Consider the following 20,299-nt stretch of genomic DNA (forward strand, 5'->3'; position numbering starts at 1 on the left):
AAGGGTCAACCTCTGCTCTGACATCCTCTTTTCTCTCTGGTTCTGAATCTCTTGGTTCTGCTGCAGCACCCGCTGCCACCTTCCCGTCGTTTCGCTGCACTGCTATTTCCTCACGTTTTCTCTCTTTGTCCTCTTCAACGTTTTCCACGAGAAGAGTCTTGGTTACCGATTCTGAAAAGAAACAATGGGTCAACATTTCATCGCCACACTCTTACGTCACACACAAAAACCCAGGTTTCATTCCAGCAGACTGACTCTTTCGTTTTTGTGTTTTCGTTCCAGTAACTGAGCTCATCATCTTCTCTTTGGGGGTGTTTGGACCAAACACCACGTTTCCTTCTGCGTCAGTCCAATATGAAGTCACTCCTAAGTCAGGTGTCCCCTCTGTTACCTCCAACTGGAAGGAGACAGTACATTAGACGAAGAAAACAACCATTGTTCTGTGATAACAATCAGCTATTAGCCAAAAGTTCCTCTACTTACCCAGGAAGCACAATGAAGACCTAGCAGACCTATCACTGATTTCCAGAGAGACCACTCCACTACCAAATACTATACAGCTACATACACTGTGCATGAACATGGTTGTCATGATGTCATTAGTTATTTCTTCATTCATGCTGAGTGCATGCAAATGTTTCTCAGCATGTTGTGTAATATGCTCCTGTCACAGACGGGTGTCTGATGTCTGAAGGAGGGACGCTGCTGCATATCTGCATTAACTCAATGTGTGAATGAAACTTATATTTTGATAAGGGTTGGATTATAGAACAGACGGGGTGGTCTCCATGCTGGTGGTTCATCTTCAGGCTGAAACAAGAGTGAAAGTGAAAGGTGGAAGGATCGAACCAACGTGAAACGACTCAGAAAAAGAGGAGGAGGAGGAGGAGGAAGTGTGGGGCACATGCTTTTTATTAGTGTCATCCAGAAACAGGGGAAATGAAGAAAGAATCACTGTTGTTGGCATTAACAGTGTCGCCATTACAGTGTGATCATTAATATCATCATCACAAAGACAGAATTATTAATGGTGGACTGGGACTGGGACGTGAAACCAGCGGTGAAGAGCGTTCATCATAATGTGACAGTGAAAGTGAAATGAAACAAACAAATAAAAGGGAAAAGTGGAAACTGTGTCTGTGAGGTGGCTCATTTTTTCAAATAACTGACTGTCTTCTGTGCTGCATCCATCCCATCAATTCGTCTTAAACTACAGCGTGACCTGGAAAGTTTAGTCTAAAGCAAACACCGAAAAATGAATGATATTTGACACAAATTGCACCAGTTCTTAAATGAGCTCAGTGAACATAAATGCAATTGTCAAAAGGTTCATTATTCTTAACCCCACTCCACATTCCTTTTTCAGATTCAGCACCTCTAAATATCTGTTTATACTCTACACAAAACATCCAACACCTCCTCAAGCACCTTTCTGGCGTCCGCAGATTTTTTTTTTTGTACAAATTCGCGACACGATTTGGACCGCCTCTATTTTTTCTTGCCGCCCGCCTCTTCTGGGATGAAGACACTTACGGTGAAGTCCCCGCTCTCCGTGCCGTACTTGTTCTTCACCAGGATGCTGTACTTGCCGGAGTCCGACACGGTCACGCCGGTGATGGTGAAGCTGGCGAACTTGCCCGACGCGAACTTCAGGATGCAGTGGTCGTCGGACGTGATCTCCCTGTCGTTCTTCAGCCAGGTGACCTCCGGCACGGGGTCGCCCGAGATGTTGCAGGTGAGGTTGAGAGCCTGAGGGAGGAATGAGACGCGGCACGCGTTCATAACATTGCGCTGCACTCTGCAGTAATGCCTTGTGCTGACGAGTGTGCACCTTGCCCTCCTGGATGGTGACCACATCAGGGAGGCCTCCAGCTACTCGAGCACGGCCTGAAAAACATCATTTTAGTTTTAATCATTAGTATAAACATTACTATCATGCTTCCAAGGCTCATTTCTGTCCATTCGTGAGCATTCATTGATGACACAGCATCACTTACTTCTCTCTGCGATAGCAGCAGCTCTGAGGATGCAGAAGAAGAAGAAGAGCAATGTATTAAATCAAGATGTGAAGCCTCAGGTCTTAGTTTAAGTTGATGTAACTCAGCTTGTTGATGATAAAACTATGGGATGCGCTACATGAACTTAATGTTATGACACAATAGTAAACGTGGCTCCATAAAGCAGTAGAGTGAGTTGGTGACTTACTTCAGTCTCTGAAACTCTGCAAAGGCGTCATCAAATGCTGCCGAACAAAAACAGCAACGGCGTTTGTTTGTTTGTTTGTTTAATGGTTCTAATGTTCATTATTAATCAGAACAGAGTAAAACTGCATCACGCTACGACCGAGCTGAGGTTTGACCGGGCCTCACCTTGGCCAGACAGCTCCACGGACCTCCTCAGGCCTCCCTTGCCGTCGTTGAACTCGATGGCGTATTTGCCCATGTCCTTTTCCGTGGGCTCTTTGATCTGAAGCCACAGCTGCTCCCCCACCACGCCGCTCTTTATGCGGTCCGAGAAGGCGATGGCGGAATCCCTGCCGCAGGAAACGGCCCAGACGGCCATTAGCGTGGAACACATGCTGTGCTTGCGCAGCGCTGCTTTCTTTTTCACGCTGCTGTAGCAGGTTCATTAGTATCATGTTCTAGTACTCACTTGTAATGCCACGTCACTTGGAGTAAATCGTTATAGTAGTTGACAAATGTGTAGAGCCGGATGCCTTCATCTGTGCTTGTGATCTTTAGGGGAGTGGAGGAGTTTGCTGCATGTTGACAAAATGCCCACATGTCATTATCAGAAGTTCAGCACACTTAAAATTGCAAATTTCCATCGTACCAATAAAACTGAAGACTTCGTTCATTAAATCCTTGAAACCTTAAAGAAAATAAAAAGATCATTTCAACTGACATGTTCATTTACTGACTGACATCATCTGTGAGGCTTCTTTGCGTTACTTTGATTTGTCAGGTTCAGTGTAGAAGTGTCCTTTCCTCTGTCGTCCTTCAGAACCACCTCATACACACCGGAATCCTTCTTGGAGATCTGACAACGAGAGAAACAAAAATCAAGCACTGCCACTGACAAACGGCACCAAGATGTGGTAACGTGAGCTGAAAAGCTAAGCTTTTCTCTTCTGCTAAGGATGCTGCAGAAACACATATATGACACGAAAGCAAAAAAGCAATCGGACAAACAAACAAAATAAAGCATTCTCAGGCAGAACGGCAAAAACCAGAGGCGGCCACTGGCCCATGACCACAACAGACAACTGATCCCAACTTTTAGTCTTCTCCGGATCACGTCGTCGGCGGACTCTGCTGTGGCCGCGGCGGAGTCGCGCTGAAATGGGACACATGTGACATCATGTTTAAATGTGGAATGAAGCGGGGCATGCCACTGTACAACACGCCACCGGACAGACAGGAGAGGACCACACAGCGGGATGAGGATGGAGAAAGAGGAAGGGGACAGACGCAGAGATGGAGATCATGGATCAGTTTGACGGGAGTTCATCTAATGTCTTAAATGGATTTTGAAGACGTTGCTTCTTCTCTAAATGTGTCACTTTTTCTCCAAAACTCTGATCTTTTGGGCGAACATCGAGGCGACTGAGCTGTGTAGGAATTTACAGTTATATATGCAAACAAACCCAGCACAGAAATATACATAGAAACGTGAATCAAGGCCTCTCGTGCCCTGTCTTCCCACCTGAGCTATTTCCAGCTTCAGCACGCCCTCGGTGAAGCCCAGGTGCTCGTCCGACTTGATCTCGTGTCCGTCCTTGTACCACAGCGCGGAGGTCTCCTTCTTCACGTTGCCCACCTGAAACGCAAAGCAGCCGAGCGTCGTGAAAGCGTCACGCATGCGCAGCGCGCAGCGTGGGGGGCGCAGGTCTCACCTTGCATTTGAGTATAACGCAGCACTCGTTGGTCACCTCGTAGCTCAGATACTCGATGAAATGAGGACCTGGGACAAACACGGCAGTGTTCGTCAATTACCAAATGAATCTAGATTTTCCAGCCAGGGGTTTTCCATACCTTGCTTTCTGAACCACTCTTTGTGCTGGAACTCGGATTCTTTCTGCAGACTCTTGAACACTAAAGTTAAAAAAGGATTAAAGCATCTCAATGAGACGTAATGTGTCCGTATGAGATTAATAAAGTGGTTTCCCAGATGCTTTGCTGCCCCCTAGTGTTGATGGTGAGCTACCGTCTCCTATGAGCACCAGGCTGGACTGGTTGGTCGCTTTCCCGTCCTGCAGCTGGAAGGTAAACGTGCCCTCGTCAGCTGGGGTCAAAGAATCCATGATCATCTCGATCACCCCTGTGTTCTTGTCAAAGTTCATCTTGTATTTCTGCAAAACAAAGCTGACAGCGTCATTTCACTTGAAGATGAATACATATGAATCAGTTATATTATGAATAACAGATTGTTTCCCGTCTCTGCTCACGGACCTCGCCCTGAGAGAGAACGTTATCGTTGAACACGTAATCGACTTTGCCGTTTGCTGAGATCTTCTCCGCCTGCAGCCAGAAGCGAACTTTGCCCTTTTCCAGCATCTCCACGGCCAACTCTGACTTCAAGGGAATAACTAGAAGAAGCGAGGGGACGCGTTGAAACCAGCGCAGCCGGGCATTTGTAAAGGCAGCAGTGAGAGGATGAGAGAGATGCACTCACTGGGGAATTTGTGGTCATGACTGATCTCCAGCAGCTTCTTGAGTTCTGTCAAAGGTGAGAGGCACACGGCCTTTAATGGAGGTCAGAGGTCACACAGATTCAAAGCTTCTACGTTACATTTTGTTTCGTAGCAAACCTTGCTCAGAGAGAGTGTAACTGGATGAAGCACCATCAGTGTGGGTCACGAGGCACGAGTAAATTCCAACATCCTCCTCCCCCAGAGCTTTGAAAGCAGCTTTGGACCTGGACAACAAAGCAGGACAGCATTGGAGTAATAGGAAATACGCTGTAACAAGGAGTCTCAGCTTCTAAATGACATGAGGCCCTCTCACTTGTTTCCCTTGGTCTCGATCGTCAGACGAGTTGGCTCTGTGATTTCCTCGTAATTCTTGGACCACACAAATTTGGAGTCGGGCTTCATGGCTCCGCATTCAAAGTTCAGGGAGACGATGCCCTCGTCATCGACGCTCACCACGATCTCCTTGGTGCCTGAACCCACGCGGCGTTAAAGAGGAGCAGCCCTGCGGCGTGCGGAGCTGCTGCCTGCGATACGGTCTTACCTGGTTTGGTCACGGCTGGGACCGGCTCCGTGACGTCCGAGGTCTTCCCAACGCCGGCCTTGTTCTGAGCGCGCACGCGGAACACGTACGTCTCGCCCTCTTTCAGATGCTGAATCTGTGAGGTGACGGGGAAATATCGCTGAAGCGCCTCGAACAACAAGAAGCTCCCGGAGGAACCGGCCCCGGCTGCCGCCCACCTTGAGGTACGTGGCCTCCGTGGCCTTGCTGTTGACGCCTCTCCAGGCCTCCTCCGGCGCGTCCCCTTCCTTGATGTCCACATAGTAGCCGTTGACCGGATCGCGTCCCTGGTACACGGGCGGTTTCCATAGCAACACCAGAGAGTCACTGCGCACTTCTCTCAGCTGCAGATCATGAGGGGGTCCTGTGGTGGAAGGTAAATAAAATGGAGGCATCCCAACAAGGAAGCTGTGGATGGCACGCTTTTATTTTGTTAAGTCTGACCGACCCGGCACGGCGATGGTCCACTCCTCACACAGGAAGGTGTCACTGGGACGAGACGGGATGCCCACGCCCGCCATGTTGGCCGCTCGCACCTGGAACTGATACTTCCTGTTCTCCTTCAGGTCACACACCTGCAGTCAAAGACACACACAGTCCTCCCATCGTACATCGCTCTAAAACCGGGGTGATGTTTCTATTTGCCGAGGCGCTCACTCTGTAGGCCCTCTCGCTGACGGCCCTGATGTTGGCCTCGTGCCACTTGCCGGGAACGCCATCGGCGACCTCGCGGTAATCCACGAAGTAGCCGGTGATGTCGGCGCCGCCGGCGCAGCTGGGCTGCTTCCAGGCCAGCACCATGGAGTCGCGCACACACTCCAGCACACTGATGCCGTAGGGAGGAGCGGGGGAGGCTGGGGTGACAGACGGCTCAGGTTAACGGCACAGCGTCACAGCAGAGCTACAGGCCGATGTAACGGGAGGCTGAAGCAAACAGCGGCCCAGCAGATACTATTAGTTTATTCTCTGGATGCTGGCAGTTTTGTGGGTTCGCTCTTTTCTCTTATCGTTTTCTCTAGAGCTACAAAAGGAGGAGGTTGTGGGAAAGTGGCAGCCAGCAAAACCTCTGACAAGCGGCTGTGATCAGTTAAGCTCTGGTGTTGTTTCACAGTAACTTACCTTAAAGTGGAAAAAAACATATATTTGTTCTTATATGCTAATCATACTTGGAATGTTTGTGTAGATTGTCATAGGTCCTACGTGGGGGTGGGGGGTTGTTGCTTCCACGTTTTGGGATTTGATGGAGGGGTCCGGTGCTCACCTCCCGTCTCCGTCCGGGGTCCTGCTTTGTCCCGTTTAGCAGACGCATCTACAGAGAACTTACGCGCCCGCTCGGCCTCAGGCCCGTCGGCCGCGTCCGCGGCCCGATGCTGGACCTCAGCAGTGACCGGCTCTAACTGCGCTGCCGTGACTTTGTCAGTGAGTGAGCTGGAAACTGAGTCTGACACAGACTCTGAGAGCAGGTCTTTAGCCAGGACGGGGGCCCAGGACTCGCTGGCGCCCCCCTGGGGTTGGCTGACCCGCGTGAGGCCTGCGCCGGCGGCGCGGCGCCCCGCCCGGGGTTCAGTGTCAGCCTGAGTTTTCTGATTGCACGCTTGCGCAGTGTGAGGAGGGGACTGGACAGGGTCATGCGTGCCCGTCCAGTGTGGCCTGTGCTCGATTAGTGGGCCCATGTTACCCCCTGGCCCCGTCTCGGGCAACACACCGTGAGGGATGCCGCCCCCTACAGGAGTTAGCAGAGAGAAGCAGAAGAGGCTTTTAGGAGACGGGCGACAGATCGAAACATCATAAGCATGAAAAATACAAATCAGCTGCTAAAATGTCTTCATCTGACTGGGAGGGAAAAATGAAGACAAGATGGTCACAAGTGACATCCATGTGAGAACACGCAGGCAGTGTGTGTGTGTGTGTGTGTGTGTGTGTGTGTGTGTGTGTGTGTGTGTGTGTGTGTGTGTGTGTGTGTGTGTGTGTGTGTGTGTGGGCGCATGCCTTTATGGAAACACACTGTGTAGCAGTGATGCCAACAGGTTTCATCACCTCTATCTGAGACTTGGGATGAAATGATGAGCTAATGCACACGATACAGCCGGTCCTGGTTGCTGTGGGACGTTCCGCATGCTGCTCCGACAGAGCTGGTCAGTGAATGTGACACGCAAGAGGTGAAAGTTGTTTTTATTCATCATGCAGAGCCCGTGCAGGACATCAGAAGGAAGCAGTAACAGCAGCGTTCTGTTGTGGCATGAATATAAAAAGCCCATGCATTCCAACAGAACGGCACCGCTGCCGGGTCAAACGCTGGTAGATGTTAGGACAGAGCAACAGAACGGTACCAGTGGGGGTGTTGGTACCTCTAGCACCATGTGGGATCTCCAGCATGTCGCGTGCTCAGGTAACAGGCAGGATAATGGCGGCGCTGTGGGCGGTGCTGGACTGGTTTGTAACCACCGCTGAATTGGATCGCACTGACCCAAATTAGAGGAAGTCTACAAGTCCGGACCCTGCCTCAGGCTGTGCAGGGGGGAGGGAGGTGGTGGTGGTGGTGGTGGGTGGGGGGGGTGTGTGGCCGACAGGGTGGTGGGTATGTGGGGCACAGGACGATGGCAGGGTGACAGAGTGGGGCCGTATGTGCTTTATGATGAAAAAACACGGCTCCACAGAGCAACAGCTTTAAACACGTTAAAGAGACTGATCTAAACGGACAGATAACACGACCCGCCGCTCTCAGCCTCCTCTGACTGTCTTTATCCTCCCGCGACATCGCTCCACTCACCGATAGCAGCCTTCACCTCCACCGGCTCCGACTCCTGGGAGAACTGGCTGAGGCCCGCGGCGTTCACGGCCCTCACCCGGAACACGTACTTCTCTCCGGTGGTCAGACCGTGGCAGATGAACCTGGAGAACCGAGGTCCGACGGGACAGCGGTCAGGCATTGAACGCAGCGCCCACCGGAGGCTGAAGCTGGGACCGTACCTGGTTGCCTTCACGGGTTTGTTGTTGCACGGCTCCCACACGCTGCTGCCCACGACGCTGCCCTCGATGTAGTAGCCCACCAGCTCAGTGGCATCACGAGACGCCTCCCAGGACACCACCACCGACGTGTCCGTGTTTCTGGTGGGGACAACCTTCCCCGGGGCTGATGGGATATCTGGGGACCACAACCGCGCACGCGCCTACGTCAGGAACCGCGGGCGACTCGCCGCCACAGCCATGCGCGTGTGTGTGTGTGTGTGGTGTGTCGCCAGACCGAGCTTGTCTCCGACCGTGGTCGCTCCCGTGGGCTCCGACGGCTCCCCGACGCCGGCCGCGTTGCAGCAGCGCACGCGGAAGCTGTAGGATTTGCCCTCGGCGAGGTCGAACAGCGCGAAGCGAGGCGACTTGACGGGGATCTCGGTGTTCACCCTCTGCCAGCTGTCTGTGCCGGAGACGCACTGACACGCGGGGACACGGACATGCGTCACGTGCACTGGCCTCTGAGGGCTTCAGTGGGCATGAAGGCGTGTGATACCTTTTCCACGTAGTACATGACGCCCTCCAGGCCCTTCTCCCCCGGCGGCTTCCAGCTCAGCACCACGTAGTTCTTGGTCGCCTCAGTCACCTGCAGCTCGCGAGGTTTGCCGGGGACGACGCCCTCTGGTCGGCGGAAGACAAAACCCACCGTGATAGAGGCCCGGTCGCCATGGAAACGGGTGCCGCTCTACTCATCCCTACCTGCAGGTTCCTCCTCCGTGACGATGATCTGGCCGGTCCAGGGAGCAGAGGTACCTGACGCAGAAAAAGGAGGGTTTTAGTAATGTGCGCTTTCTGCGAGGACGCCGCGGCTGCAGTCGGTACCTCTCATGCGGGCCCGGTCCGCTGGGTCCATGGCCGCCACCGGTTCAGACACCCTGGACGGGTGGCTGATGCCGCTCTTGTTGACGGCGCGCACGCGGAAGGTGTAGGAGCGGCCCTCCACCAGGCCGGTGACGGGGAAGCGGGCGAACTTGACCGGCGTGTCATTGCACTGGATCCAGTGGGCGGTTCCCACCTCACACCTGTAAAAACCCCACGGTTCAGAAGGCATGAGCTTGTTTCACGCGTCACTAATGCGACGGCTGCCTGACCTGTCGACGAAGTAGCCCAGGATGGAGCTGCCGCCGTCCACGGCCGGCTGCTTCCAGGTGACGATGATGTAATCCTTGTTGGCGTCCAGACAGCGAACGTCCAGTGGAGCACCCGGAGCTCCTTCCACTTCAGCGTCAGCATCTAACACCAACATAAGAGCCGTTAGCCTGTGTTTTCATGTTTTCTCTGTCCACAGCGGCTCCTTCCTACTATTGCTATTGTTTGGTGTGTTTCAGCCGTGTGGCTGCAGGGCCAAATGCCAGACGTGCCTCTGGCCTCCGGCTCAAACACAAGCTGGGAGTAATCAGCAGCAGGAGGACGGAATTAGCAGCAGCTCTCCCCAGAGTGACAGAGGATAAGATAAGAGGGAAATAAAAGAGGCTTCACCACACAGAGCTGCATCATGTCATGGAAACATCATGTAATGTGTATGTACAGGTCGTCCCCAACACAGGCTCCTTTCCTGGTTTCCTCTCTGCTGTTGTTGTCATTTAATTGCATCCAGACGGTGTTTTGGCTGATGTGGAGACCGACGCTGCCCATCGTCTCTCCTTGAAGCAGATATTCACAGTGTCTCTGCTGGGAGCTTTTCTCATTCCACCGCTGAGCTCTCTAAGATTAGCCTGACTCCAGGCGGACTCATCGCGTTCCCTACCTGGCCTCTTCTTTTGGCTCATTGTTTCCCTGTGAAGGTCAGAATGTCTGGGACAGCTCAGCTTCTCCAACCACTTCTTCCACTCCTTTAATAAAGATGTCTTATTTAAAGCCACCCACGCACATTCAGAGCCAGACTCTGTGTTGTTGTGATTCTGACCCTGATCTAATGACATACTTGGCAAAAGCAAAGCCAGATAAATGACACTGAGTGACGGCTGATATGAAAATAGAAGTAATATCTTGACGCATCCATCAACAACTTAAAGGTGATCCCAGCATCTACCTCTGACAAACAGATAGGCCGAGTAGGTTTCGTATCCAGACTTGGTGGTGACCCTCAGGGTGTAGAGCCCCTCATCCTCTTTGTTGAGGTGCGTGAACGTCAGCGTGGCCCGGTCTCCACTCCAGTGCATGTGGTGCCATTTGGAAGGAGCCAGCAGGACGTCTGGACAAGAAGACACCGAGATGAAAGGGCCCATTTAGCCAGAGTGACGGCGGCCGCTGCCTTCCACCTACCGTCTCGGTACCACTCCACCTCTGGCTGGTAGCGGTGCAGAGGCGGCGAGATGACGACCGTGCAGCCCAAACTCATGGTCTCGCCCTCTCTTCCAAACGACACGCCGAACTTGTCCACAATGTGAGTCTGGAAGGTGATGCCGTACTCAGAGACGGGGCCGTCTGCAGATTGAGAGTCAGTTGTAGCAACAGTTCTTACGATGACCTTAAAGGTGCATTTGGGGTTTTCTACTGGTGTTTGACACTCACGTCTGGGGGCTGGCAGGGAATCATCAACTTCCCCTTTGAACCCTGTAAAGAGTCACAACCAACATAATCAACAGCTTTTTCTAGTTTTTCCCGACTATTTGACTTCTGAGCTCCAGGTCGTTTATGGTTACGCCGTGAAACCTACTCTTGACCACGATGGAGGCGAATGCCGACAGCTCTCCCTTGGCGTTCATGGCGGAGACGCGATACTGCGCCGTGTCATCAAAATCGCACCTGAAAGAGGAGAGCATCAGCTGATCGGTGTCCGTGATGCACACATTCTGCCTTTCAGGGAACCGCGTGTACGGTTCAGCCGTGCAAATAACACCAACTATGTGAGCTCTGGCTGCAACGCGCCCCATGACCCCCCGCCAGGAATGCTCTGGCAATAAATAGACGCCGCCGGTGATGTCACTTGCACCAGGTGGGTTGTATGTAAGTAACAGAGGCTAAATCTCAGGCTGCAGGGGACAAAAGGTGCCAACGTTAGATTTAAAGCTTTCTCTACAGAGGCGCTTTGTCAGAGGCACAAACACGTGACTGAAGTCTGGACTCTTTCCACTGGTTCCAGCTTTGACTGAAAGAGGACGCTGCAGTGAGAGTAGGTGCTGTTGACCGTTATCAACTGCTATTTATAGAGCCGGGTGTCACATATCTAATAGGATTCACACAGTTCCTGCAAATGATGCCATCATCTGTCTATCCCCTGTCAATCATCTGCCTTTAAACCCTTAGGACACGCCCCCGTTTATAAGGTCAGTACAGGTGTTCACATACTTGTTCACCTCCAGCGAGTGCACGTTGTATCTGCTCTCAATCTTAAACTTGCCCGGGTTGGCGAGCGGGTCAATGGCCACATTGTTTTTGTACCTTAAAAGACACAGAGGACAAGGAAAGTGAGTGGAGCAGGAGTTCGAGAGGACGGGCTGGACGTGGACGGGACCCACCAGACGACCCGCGGGTTGGGCCAGCCGCTGACGGTGCAGTGCAGCCGCACACACTGCTTCTCCCACACGGTGTGGGAGCGCGGCTTGATCACGAACTCTGGGGCGTGCATCAGGCTGTCTTCGTTCATGCGTTTGAAGTGCTCCTCGTGTTCATGGATCTGAAGCACGGAAATAAAAGCATGAGCCCAGCGAATCCTTAACACTGATTCAATTAAACCTGATAAATTGCCATATGTTCATCCACAGCTCATGCTTGATGCAGAAACGAAGCAAAATCCCAACATGTCTTCATTTATTTTACACATGCACATGTGTGTTTGGTTGTAACACGTGTGATGTGGGTATGTCTGCTACAGTAGCTGCACATCTAATAACTCAGCACATAGTACTACAGCTCCCACGAGACGCTGCTTCAGTGTCTCCAGAAAGGCGATCTCCTGAGGAATTTCTCACCCGCTCTTGCGTCTCTCTGGCAGAGTGGACGCGCATGAATACAGTGAGGTGCTCACGGCTTTTATAATCCTCAATGAGAGGCTGCGTAGTGCTTCATACTGTAATCACCCAGGAACATAAATACCTCTGTTGTGTAAGAGTAGTAAGAACAAGCGCCAGACCACAGGCACCGGGCATTTCTGCTTATGTTTCCGTGTGGCTCTAAGGGGCAGCGGGTCCGTGGACCTCCTGGAACGTCTCCCAAAGCCCTTTTCTCACTGACCCTTTTGCTCATAGAGATGCGCTCGGCCGACTCGCGCATGGCCTCCTTCCTGGAGATCTGCTCTGACCGCTCCATCTCCAGGCCACTGGTGAACAAGCCCCTGCGAGCCATGTGCGATGATGTGTCCCTCCCCCTTGCTCCCTCTGTGTCCGAAACTCCAGAAGCAAACTCTTGACTGCGAGTGGACACAGCAGAACCGTTAAATCTGGAATAACGTCACAAAAGAAACAGTTTCGTGTGGTGAAGACGTTCGTTACCTGCCCCTGAAGATAGGCACTACATAGCCGATGATTTGGTTCTCTTTGTCCACAGCCAAGTAAGTTGGCTTGGCTCTCTTTGGAGTGGGGCTCACACGGCACTCGTCCAGCCCAGAAAGTGAAGACAGGTTAAGTCTGAGACAGACAGAATACCATGAGCCTGGCACACAGCCAGACAGCTATTCACACAACATTAGCATGTGGCGACGAGGGGGGATTTGATTACAGCTGCACAGTTATTCAGTGGAAAATCAATAAAGACCACGGCACCGTTAGACGGAGGGCAACACAGTCTGCAGGAGGTGAGTGTTAGAGGCGATGGTGGAGGTTGATATTGTTCTCATAACCAACTTCGGTTGAAGCATCGTGACATTACGATCCCGCTTTCCACAGCAAAGATTAAGTATCTGTGGCTTTGCCCAGTAGCCCACAGTCATGACACAGCAAAGATCAGATGGTGTCTCACATCAGCCTCTTCACACTCGACAGACGAGGACTCTTAAAAATTTACCAGGCACTGAAAACGACGGACTTATAGACATCTTGATCATCATCAGTGTACATAACATTCCCTTACGACAATTTGAAGACGATATCCATCTTCCTGATGAGTAATCACAATGATCTACGGCATTTGACCATCAACAACCTTCATCCACTGGAAATAAATTAAAGCAGGTGACAACCTTCAACCGTTTTATGCCATTTACCGTCACATTTTCTTACAGCTTGAGTCACTCAGGAAGAAATGTGTTACTTGGAGTGTGAAGGTTTGTGAACATGCACAGGGCACCTCCCAATCTCCATGCAATGACCCCATGCAGGATTCAGAGCTGTTGTCTGCGGTGACTGTGGGTTCAGCAGCGTCAAAGATGGAGAAAGAGGGTTACGTGTCAATAAGGATGACCTTTCACAGGGATGGGATCCAGTGAGAGGGAGCTACATGAACCTGATGCTAGTGTTACAGGAGTAGTGGGACTTTGCAGGGACAAAGACGGCTCCATCCTCCTCCTCCTCCTTACCGCCTGCTGCTGCTAGTGCTGCTGGCAGCACTGTACCTGCTGCTGGACTGGTACTGGCTCAGCTTTGACTCGGCCTCCCTGCTACGGTAGCCGCGGTCATAGTGGCGGTGGTGCTTCTGGTAGAAGGGTATAGATCCAGACATGCTGCAGGTCTCTCCTCGTACCTGCTCTGACTTTTTAGGAGCCTCGCTGCCTGTTTGGGCGTCTGGTCGGTTCGGTGGTGATGAAAAGAATGTGGATCAACAGCTGTGATTCAGCATTCACAATCTGGACACGCTTCACATTTCCTTCAACATGTTCTTTGTCTAGCGGAACATGAAGAGTTAATCTCAAAGTGAAAAAAGAAAACACTTCTTGAAGTTATGGAATCCACATGATGCTCATATTCACAATTATAATAAAGATTCAAAGTCAAAATAATTACATGAGCCCAAAGAAACTTGAAGTGAAGGATGCCTTGTCATCATTAAACCTGCAAAATCAGCTACCAAGGCACGATATTAGATTCAGGCCATCAGGCAGAATTTCTCCATGCTTAGAGAAACGAGCATCTTATCCCTGTGCAGCAGCTACAACTTACCCCACACGCAGTCCCTAAACCTCAAAGCTGTAGAGGAAACAACCCAGCAGACCTGCAGGTTGGTGCGTGCCACACTGTGGTCTACACAACAAAAATAATGTTGGCCTGGCCGAAGAGTCCAAGCAGCAGTCACAGCCTTGTATGGCGAGGGTGGAGATAAATATAGCTGAGAGCAGAGCTGGGGGGCGAGTCGACTCCCACAGTGCAACACATTTATGGCTGCAGGTCTATGACAGTGCAGGTAAACACATTTATCTGTGTTTTGGTCTTTGTGTTGTCCTTTAATGCTATTCTTCAAGCAATCCACTCAAGATTCTAACTGCTTTAAGGAAGGGGCGGGGGGGCATTATAGAAAAAATGAAAGAAACACAACTTTGTTCTCTTAAATAAAAACTGTCTCTCCTCTTTCCCCCCGTGGTCATAAACACAAACTTAAAGAAACAATGACATGAATAAAACATTTGAGGTAAACTTAGCTTGACACAAACGTGAACATGAATAGGTCTGTCAACAGGTTTGGCCAATATTTAGTTTTTCCACCACAGATGTTTGGACCTTGTTGTGGAAGTCCACACCTGCTCAGTTTCCATCCAAACACATGTTGCTGAACACTTTTGTTCTTTTGTTAAACAGAATTTTTGGCCTTTGACCACCAGTCTTCAGCACGACTCATTTTTAAAATGTCCTGGCAGCTCATCAAAAGAGATCATCAGCAACCTGAACTAATACGAAGCGTTAAGCTGGGTCACAACACTGCATGCTGTTGATGAACATAGGATAGAAAGTATTTATCACGTGGGGGATAATGTCACAACCAGCTGCATAGTTCAATGACCTTAACCCTGAGCCACAACAATGAAATACAAAGACAGTTACAATAAACACTCATGTTTGTAAAATAAATGTTCAGTTGGCACGAGATGCTGTGTTGCTTAGTTTGAAATTGGAAACAATGAAAAAATATGCAACACAATTACTATCTTGTTCAAAATCAAAACAAAAAATAGCTCATGGATTTTCTTTTAAGCTTTTTACATGTGGCCTGGCTGTGTCTAATGTTTGATTTTATTAATCATAAATAACAAGTCCATAAATGACATACTGTTACTTCTCAAATCCCTTCATGTTTCACATCAGCAGTGTGTTACTGGATTCAGCTGTCCAGGAAATTCCAGCAGTATATAGATCTCCAGGGATCTTATAGAGATTAGGGATCTATTTATATAGTGTGTTTGTTTTTTAGAACCTTCATACACCAAGGCTATATGAACATTTAAATTATGGACACACTCAATGAGTTCACACAGAGTCCTGAAGGTCTGGTTTGGCAAAGTAAATGCGTATAAACGATGATACAGGTTGAATATCAGTCAATCTAAAGTTTCCTGTGGCACTGGCACCCTCTAGTGATCGGAAGCAACACTACTATAGAACTAAAAAAAGCAGAGGGCTGAACTAGAAAGTATAATAAAGCTAAACAAAAATAATCTTCTTCTAGTCCCTGACAATTAGTTGTGCTTATTTGTGGCCCAAGTTCAAGCATTTGGTTATCATACTGGAAAATGATATGACAGCTGCAGAGAAAAGACAGATGTGGCTTGTTTTAACCTGTGAGTCAACAGTTCCACATGTTGCTCCTGAATTCCTGCTGCAGTAAGCCTCACTTTACAGCAATAACCACATACCAGCTGTTGTCTGACCCACAGTGGACAGACTGTTACAATTCATGCCCCCTTGTATTATTCCTACTATGTCATAAACAATGTCACATAATACAAACATACACATTAATAAATTTAGCAGTAAAACTGGCGGGGAATATATAACCTAAATGATTATTGAGGAATATTTGAAATAGTTCAAATCTGTCCCTCCAACTGCAACATTAAATAGGTGTGTATTGTACAATGGGTGTTATTTTAGTATATACTAAATATAATGGAATGCCTATTACTAGTCTCCAATACGTTTTCATTATTGGTGGAGCATTGCTGCAGCATAATTTAACCTTTGCCTCGCGTTGCACAACTCACAGGAGGATGTGGAGTCTCTCTCCTTAAAAGGACATATCCAGGAACGTCAGGAAAAGGAGTGTTTTTGGAAGTTACACTACCTGACGGGGGGTTGCAATGTACATCCTGAGTTTTAGCACACGAAGTTTTTAAAAGGTAGCAATTGTGTTTCACTTAATGTGTAGCTGACATTCTACACCTTTAGCGCTCATCCTTACAAAAGGCCAGATCTGATGTTTAAAACAATTAATTATGAATTGTGCTATACGTGACACCCCTACTTTGACCAAGTGGTTCGTTCTGCTGTTCTGCGCGGAACCCATCGTTGTTATGAGGAAGTGAAGGGCGGTGGTTGAGTAAAAGAGCAGCGGGTTAGCTGACGAGTATCGGCTTGTGTAAGGTAACGGTTAATTTTTCATTTTCTGTACTACAGCTAGCTATATTACAAGTGTTTTGTTGCTATGATATCATTGAGCTGTCGTTAATTTTATAGCTTCATGTTGGAATATCATGCTGTTATATATTGTTTTAGTGTCGTATGAAAACACGGCTAACTGTTAGCGGCTAGTTGCAGAGAAAGCTAACGCAACCAAACCGGAGAGGCCGCAAATAAACGATTTTTTTTTTTGAGAAATTGATTCTTAGCTTTAGAAATGTAGTCTTTAGTCGATAACATGTTGTTAGTGGACTCCTGATTCTGGGCGCATGTAATTTGGTTGTTTAACGTGTTTCCAAAAAGGCCGCTGGACAGAGTCTAGCGTCATTGAACGACTTAACACTGAGATGATGTTTGTGGTGACATCACTTTTTAAAACAAGTCAGCACGAATGTATTTGGGTTTATAATGAGCTATATGATCATTCGTTCAGTTAAGTCAATGACAAATATTATGATTTCGCCTGCAGGCAATACCTATTTTTGGTACATTAAAATGATTTAATCTAAGTCTTGTGACGCCCATCTGTCGTTAAGAAAATTGTCTTTACTTTAGAGGTCCGTTAATGTTTCTTTGTTTTAAACCTCCTGTGTTCGCGTTTGCTGCTTTTAACTTCAATGAGTTGCACTTTTTTTTACAGTTTGCCTATCTAACAAAACACGTTAAAGGTACTTCCTGAAGCTTTAACTTTTAATTAGGTTAAGTAGTAGTTGTGTAATAATGACTAGCTAGTCCTAAGTCAGATTCATGTTTCTTTCCCTAATTCCCATTAAACAAATTGCCACTTCAATCAACCCTTGTGACTGAACCAAATGAAAGCCTGCCCCAGATGTTTGAATCCTTTTTCCATCCACACCATGAAACAAAAACATTGACTCCTGTCAGCATAAAATGAATGTAGGACAGTTCAAGTCTGCGTTCGAGACATTGCCTGAATTGGGCATCGGTCCTCACATCAGTAATTTTCCTGGCCTCTGCAAAGGCAGTGAGCTGATCAACCTAGAAAGATGAGGAACATTTCCATTTATAGCTCACTGAGGGACACCACACTAGGGATTCACTGCCAAAGAATTAAATAGCCCAGCAGCTGAGATGTGTGCATGAATGACTGGATGATATCCTAAGTAATGGAATTATCCACTTTATCTTTGATCATGTTTTGTTCTAACTTCAATAATTAGTTATTTATGGTTTCCATCTTAGAAATCTTCGATCTTTTTAAAATGAGACATAAATTACTAAAAATAAAATGAAACCATTTAAAATACATTTTTAATTTAATAAAGCACAAATGTTTTGTACAGTAATTGTTTTAATAATTTAACTGCAAAATCTTATTTTGTTTTGATGTCCCTAGAAAAAACAGTCAAAATGTCGAGCAAAAGGGCAAAGGGAAAGACCACCAAGAAGCGCCCTCAGCGCGCCACCTCCAATGTCTTTGCCATGTTTGACCAGTCTCAGATTCAGGAGTTCAAGGAGGCTTTTAACATGATTGACCAGAACCGTGATGGGTTTGTGGACAAAGAGGACCTTCACGATATGCTTGCCTCACTGGGTCAGTAGGAAGAGCCTTGAAGACCATTTTATATTTCATCCTCAGGTTTAACTCGGCTAACCCGTGACTTTTATTATACAGGTAAAAATCCAACTGATGAGTACTTGGAGGCCATGATGAACGAAGCTCCTGGGCCCATCAACTTCACTATGTTCCTCACCATGTTTGGCGAGAAACTAAATGGCACAGACCCTGAAGATGTGATCAGAAATGCTTTTGCTTGCTTTGATGAGGAGGGGACAGGTACATTCTGACACTTGCTTTTTGTGGTAGTCATGTTATAGTAAATTTCCAGCATGCTTTGTCTTGAGTTATGAGTCCGTAATTAATTTTCGCTCTGGTAAAGTTTTTTTACGAATCGCTGCATTAAAAAAAAAAAAAAAATTCTTCAGTTGACTGGTGTTGTGTTGTCTAATTTGATCTGACTTTGTTCCTCCCTCAGGCTTCATCCAAGAAGAATACCTCAGAGAGCTGCTCACAACAATGGGTGACCGGTTTACAGATGAGGAGGTGGACGAGCTCTTCAGGGAGGCTCCCATTGACAAGAAAAACAACTTCAACTATGTGGAGTTCACACGCATCCTAAAGCATGGTGCCAAGGATAAGGACGATTAAAGAGCTGTTCCAGCATATTCCTCTCTGCCTCTCTTCAGTCAGCTAGAAAAGTGTGCTGCATCTCCCAACTCCAGTATAAAACCCGTTTCAAACAAACCAAAGCAATAACTATCCACTTTATTTTGGTGTGAACTTCCAGTATTGCCAAAAGTACACATCTCTGATGGAAAGAAAAAAAAGTGTTGTGAATTTTTTTCTTTTGTGTAATGTGGCAGCACTTTGGAAGCTCTAAGGGATAAGTCTTTGCAATTTATGTAATCGGGTTTAGCTGAATTTTTACATTTTATAATATAAACTTTTTAAAATAAAGCCCTCTATCATGTTGTATTTTGCTGTTTCCCTTCCATAAATGCCAGCTGAAGTACATGTAACATTTTGTCTTTATTTTTCAGTGGGTAACTAAAATTCCTTACCACCATTTTCTCCTCCATCTGTACTTGTCAGGTCTTGATGCATTTGCTCTTAAGTTCATTCAGCGTGTGCTGACGAGCAGTGGCTAAATATCTGTGCAGGGCCAGGCACTGTTAAAATAACTAAGTGTAAGAAGAACACTGCCTAAATATTGTGACGGGTACGACTAACTAATAGAGCCCTTATCAAGGAGATGTGCTGAGAAAACAAAGCTATCGGACAAGTTTTAAAATATTCAAGCAGTAAAATGCCATAACGTTTATCACTTACTGCTGATATGAACTGAAACAGTGTCCTATAGTGGAGCTGTCCCTAAGCATGCTGTACGTCCTTCTGGAGTAGCAGCACAGTCTGAAGTACTCAACATATTGATATAACACACACACACATATAAACTGGCTGTATGTCAGAATCTTTTAAATGGGATTTGATAGAGTGGGGCAATAGCGCAGTCTGTAGGGAGGTCCTCCTGTCATTGCAAGGTTGGTGCTTCGAGCCCTCGCTGTGATCGATATGTTGAGGTGTCCTTGGGCAAGACCTTAAACCCCATGTTGCCCCTGATGTTTTAAGCCAGCGCCAGTGCATGGCAGCTGCTGGCATCAGTGTGTGACCCCCAAACGGGTGAATGAGATGTAGTGTAAAGCACTTTGGATCCTAGAAGGGTGGTTAAAGCGCTATATACGTACCACCAGAATTTTTTTGTCCTAAAATTATAACAATGCACTAAAGTTCTGATGAATTGAAATAGGAAACTTGATATTGGTTCTACCATTGTTTACCCATTCAAATAGCTTGTGTTCGAGAGTTTCCCCTTGGGGACAATAAAGTTAAATGTAATTCCGCATATTCAATGTTAAATTTAATCCCCACGCCTGTTTAGGACCCCTGGAAAAATTAGTAACCTGGAATATAAACGACGACGAAAACGGGTCACGCTCATCGGCTGTGCAGCCTTATAGCGCCCTCTACCATTA

General features: G+C 48.0%; 2 protein-coding genes across 6 annotated transcripts; one reads left to right on the top strand and one right to left on the bottom strand.

Moving 5' to 3' along the window:
* Nucleotides 1-257: 257 nt before the first annotated feature.
* Nucleotides 258-14,445, bottom strand: myom1b (myomesin 1b). Of its 5 annotated transcripts, XR_008694633.1 has the most exons (40): nucleotides 14,297-14,444; nucleotides 13,717-13,921; nucleotides 12,695-12,829; nucleotides 12,438-12,612; nucleotides 11,723-11,880; nucleotides 11,553-11,645; nucleotides 10,921-11,009; nucleotides 10,776-10,817; nucleotides 10,527-10,688; nucleotides 10,294-10,455; nucleotides 9,353-9,494; nucleotides 9,084-9,283; nucleotides 8,961-9,014; nucleotides 8,758-8,882; nucleotides 8,497-8,680; nucleotides 8,223-8,397; nucleotides 8,023-8,144; nucleotides 5,910-6,106; nucleotides 5,701-5,827; nucleotides 5,432-5,616; nucleotides 5,235-5,349; nucleotides 5,007-5,163; nucleotides 4,811-4,917; nucleotides 4,675-4,719; nucleotides 4,452-4,588; nucleotides 4,207-4,351; nucleotides 4,035-4,094; nucleotides 3,896-3,963; nucleotides 3,706-3,819; nucleotides 3,277-3,336; nucleotides 2,952-3,039; nucleotides 2,833-2,871; nucleotides 2,653-2,758; nucleotides 2,370-2,533; nucleotides 2,206-2,242; nucleotides 1,998-2,020; nucleotides 1,832-1,887; nucleotides 1,534-1,749; nucleotides 484-810; nucleotides 258-397 (listed from the first exon to the last, which is right to left on the bottom strand). XR_008694633.1 is itself a non-coding variant. In XM_055508599.1 (39 exons), exons 2-39 carry the CDS (start codon nucleotides 13,857-13,859, stop codon nucleotides 742-744), a joined length of 4,476 nt encoding a protein of 1,491 aa, XP_055364574.1. In that variant the 5' UTR covers nucleotides 13,860-13,921; nucleotides 14,297-14,444; the 3' UTR covers nucleotides 456-741. The 5 variants fall into 5 exon arrangements, 4 of the variants coding, with proteins under 4 accessions (XP_055364574.1, XP_055364575.1, XP_029003058.2 ...); XM_055508599.1 differs by lacking the exon at nucleotides 258-397 and having other exon boundaries at nucleotides 456-810; XM_055508600.1 differs by lacking the exons at nucleotides 258-397; nucleotides 484-810; nucleotides 3,277-3,336 and adding an exon at nucleotides 6,514-6,975 and having other exon boundaries at nucleotides 895-1,749; nucleotides 14,297-14,445.
* A 2,111-nt stretch (nucleotides 14,446-16,556) lies between these two features.
* LOC114853635 (myosin regulatory light chain 2, smooth muscle minor isoform) lies at nucleotides 16,557-19,280 on the top strand. The gene is made up of 4 exons (XM_029147231.3): nucleotides 16,557-16,708; nucleotides 18,102-18,299; nucleotides 18,381-18,542; nucleotides 18,742-19,280. The coding sequence occupies exons 2-4, from the start codon at nucleotides 18,116-18,118 to the stop codon at nucleotides 18,912-18,914; spliced, it is 519 nt and encodes a 172-aa protein (XP_029003064.1). The 5' UTR covers nucleotides 16,557-16,708; nucleotides 18,102-18,115; the 3' UTR covers nucleotides 18,915-19,280.
* Nucleotides 19,281-20,299: the final 1,019 nt, after the last annotated feature.

Source organism: Betta splendens, chromosome 4, assembly GCF_900634795.4.
Source record: "Betta splendens chromosome 4, fBetSpl5.4, whole genome shotgun sequence".
Taxonomy (NCBI): Eukaryota; Metazoa; Chordata; class Actinopteri; order Anabantiformes; family Osphronemidae; genus Betta; species Betta splendens.

Coding starts and splice junctions, on each gene's coding strand:
- myom1b (XM_055508600.1), bottom strand. CDS start 13,859: ATGTCTGGATCTATACCCTTCTACCAGAAGCACCACCGCCACTATGAC. Junction 11,881..12,437: donor GCATCTCTATGAGCAAAAGG/GTCAGTGAGAAA, acceptor TCCGTGCTTCAG/ATCCATGAACACGAGGAGCA. Junction 2,534..2,652: donor CAAGTGACGTGGCATTACAA/GTGAGTACTAGA, acceptor TTCCTGCGGCAG/GGATTCCGCCATCGCCTTCT.
- LOC114853635 (XM_029147231.3), top strand. CDS start 18,116: ATGTCGAGCAAAAGGGCAAAGGGAAAGACCACCAAGAAGCGCCCTCAG. Junction 18,300..18,380: donor CGATATGCTTGCCTCACTGG/GTCAGTAGGAAG, acceptor TTTATTATACAG/GTAAAAATCCAACTGATGAG. Junction 18,543..18,741: donor CTTTGATGAGGAGGGGACAG/GTACATTCTGAC, acceptor TTCCTCCCTCAG/GCTTCATCCAAGAAGAATAC.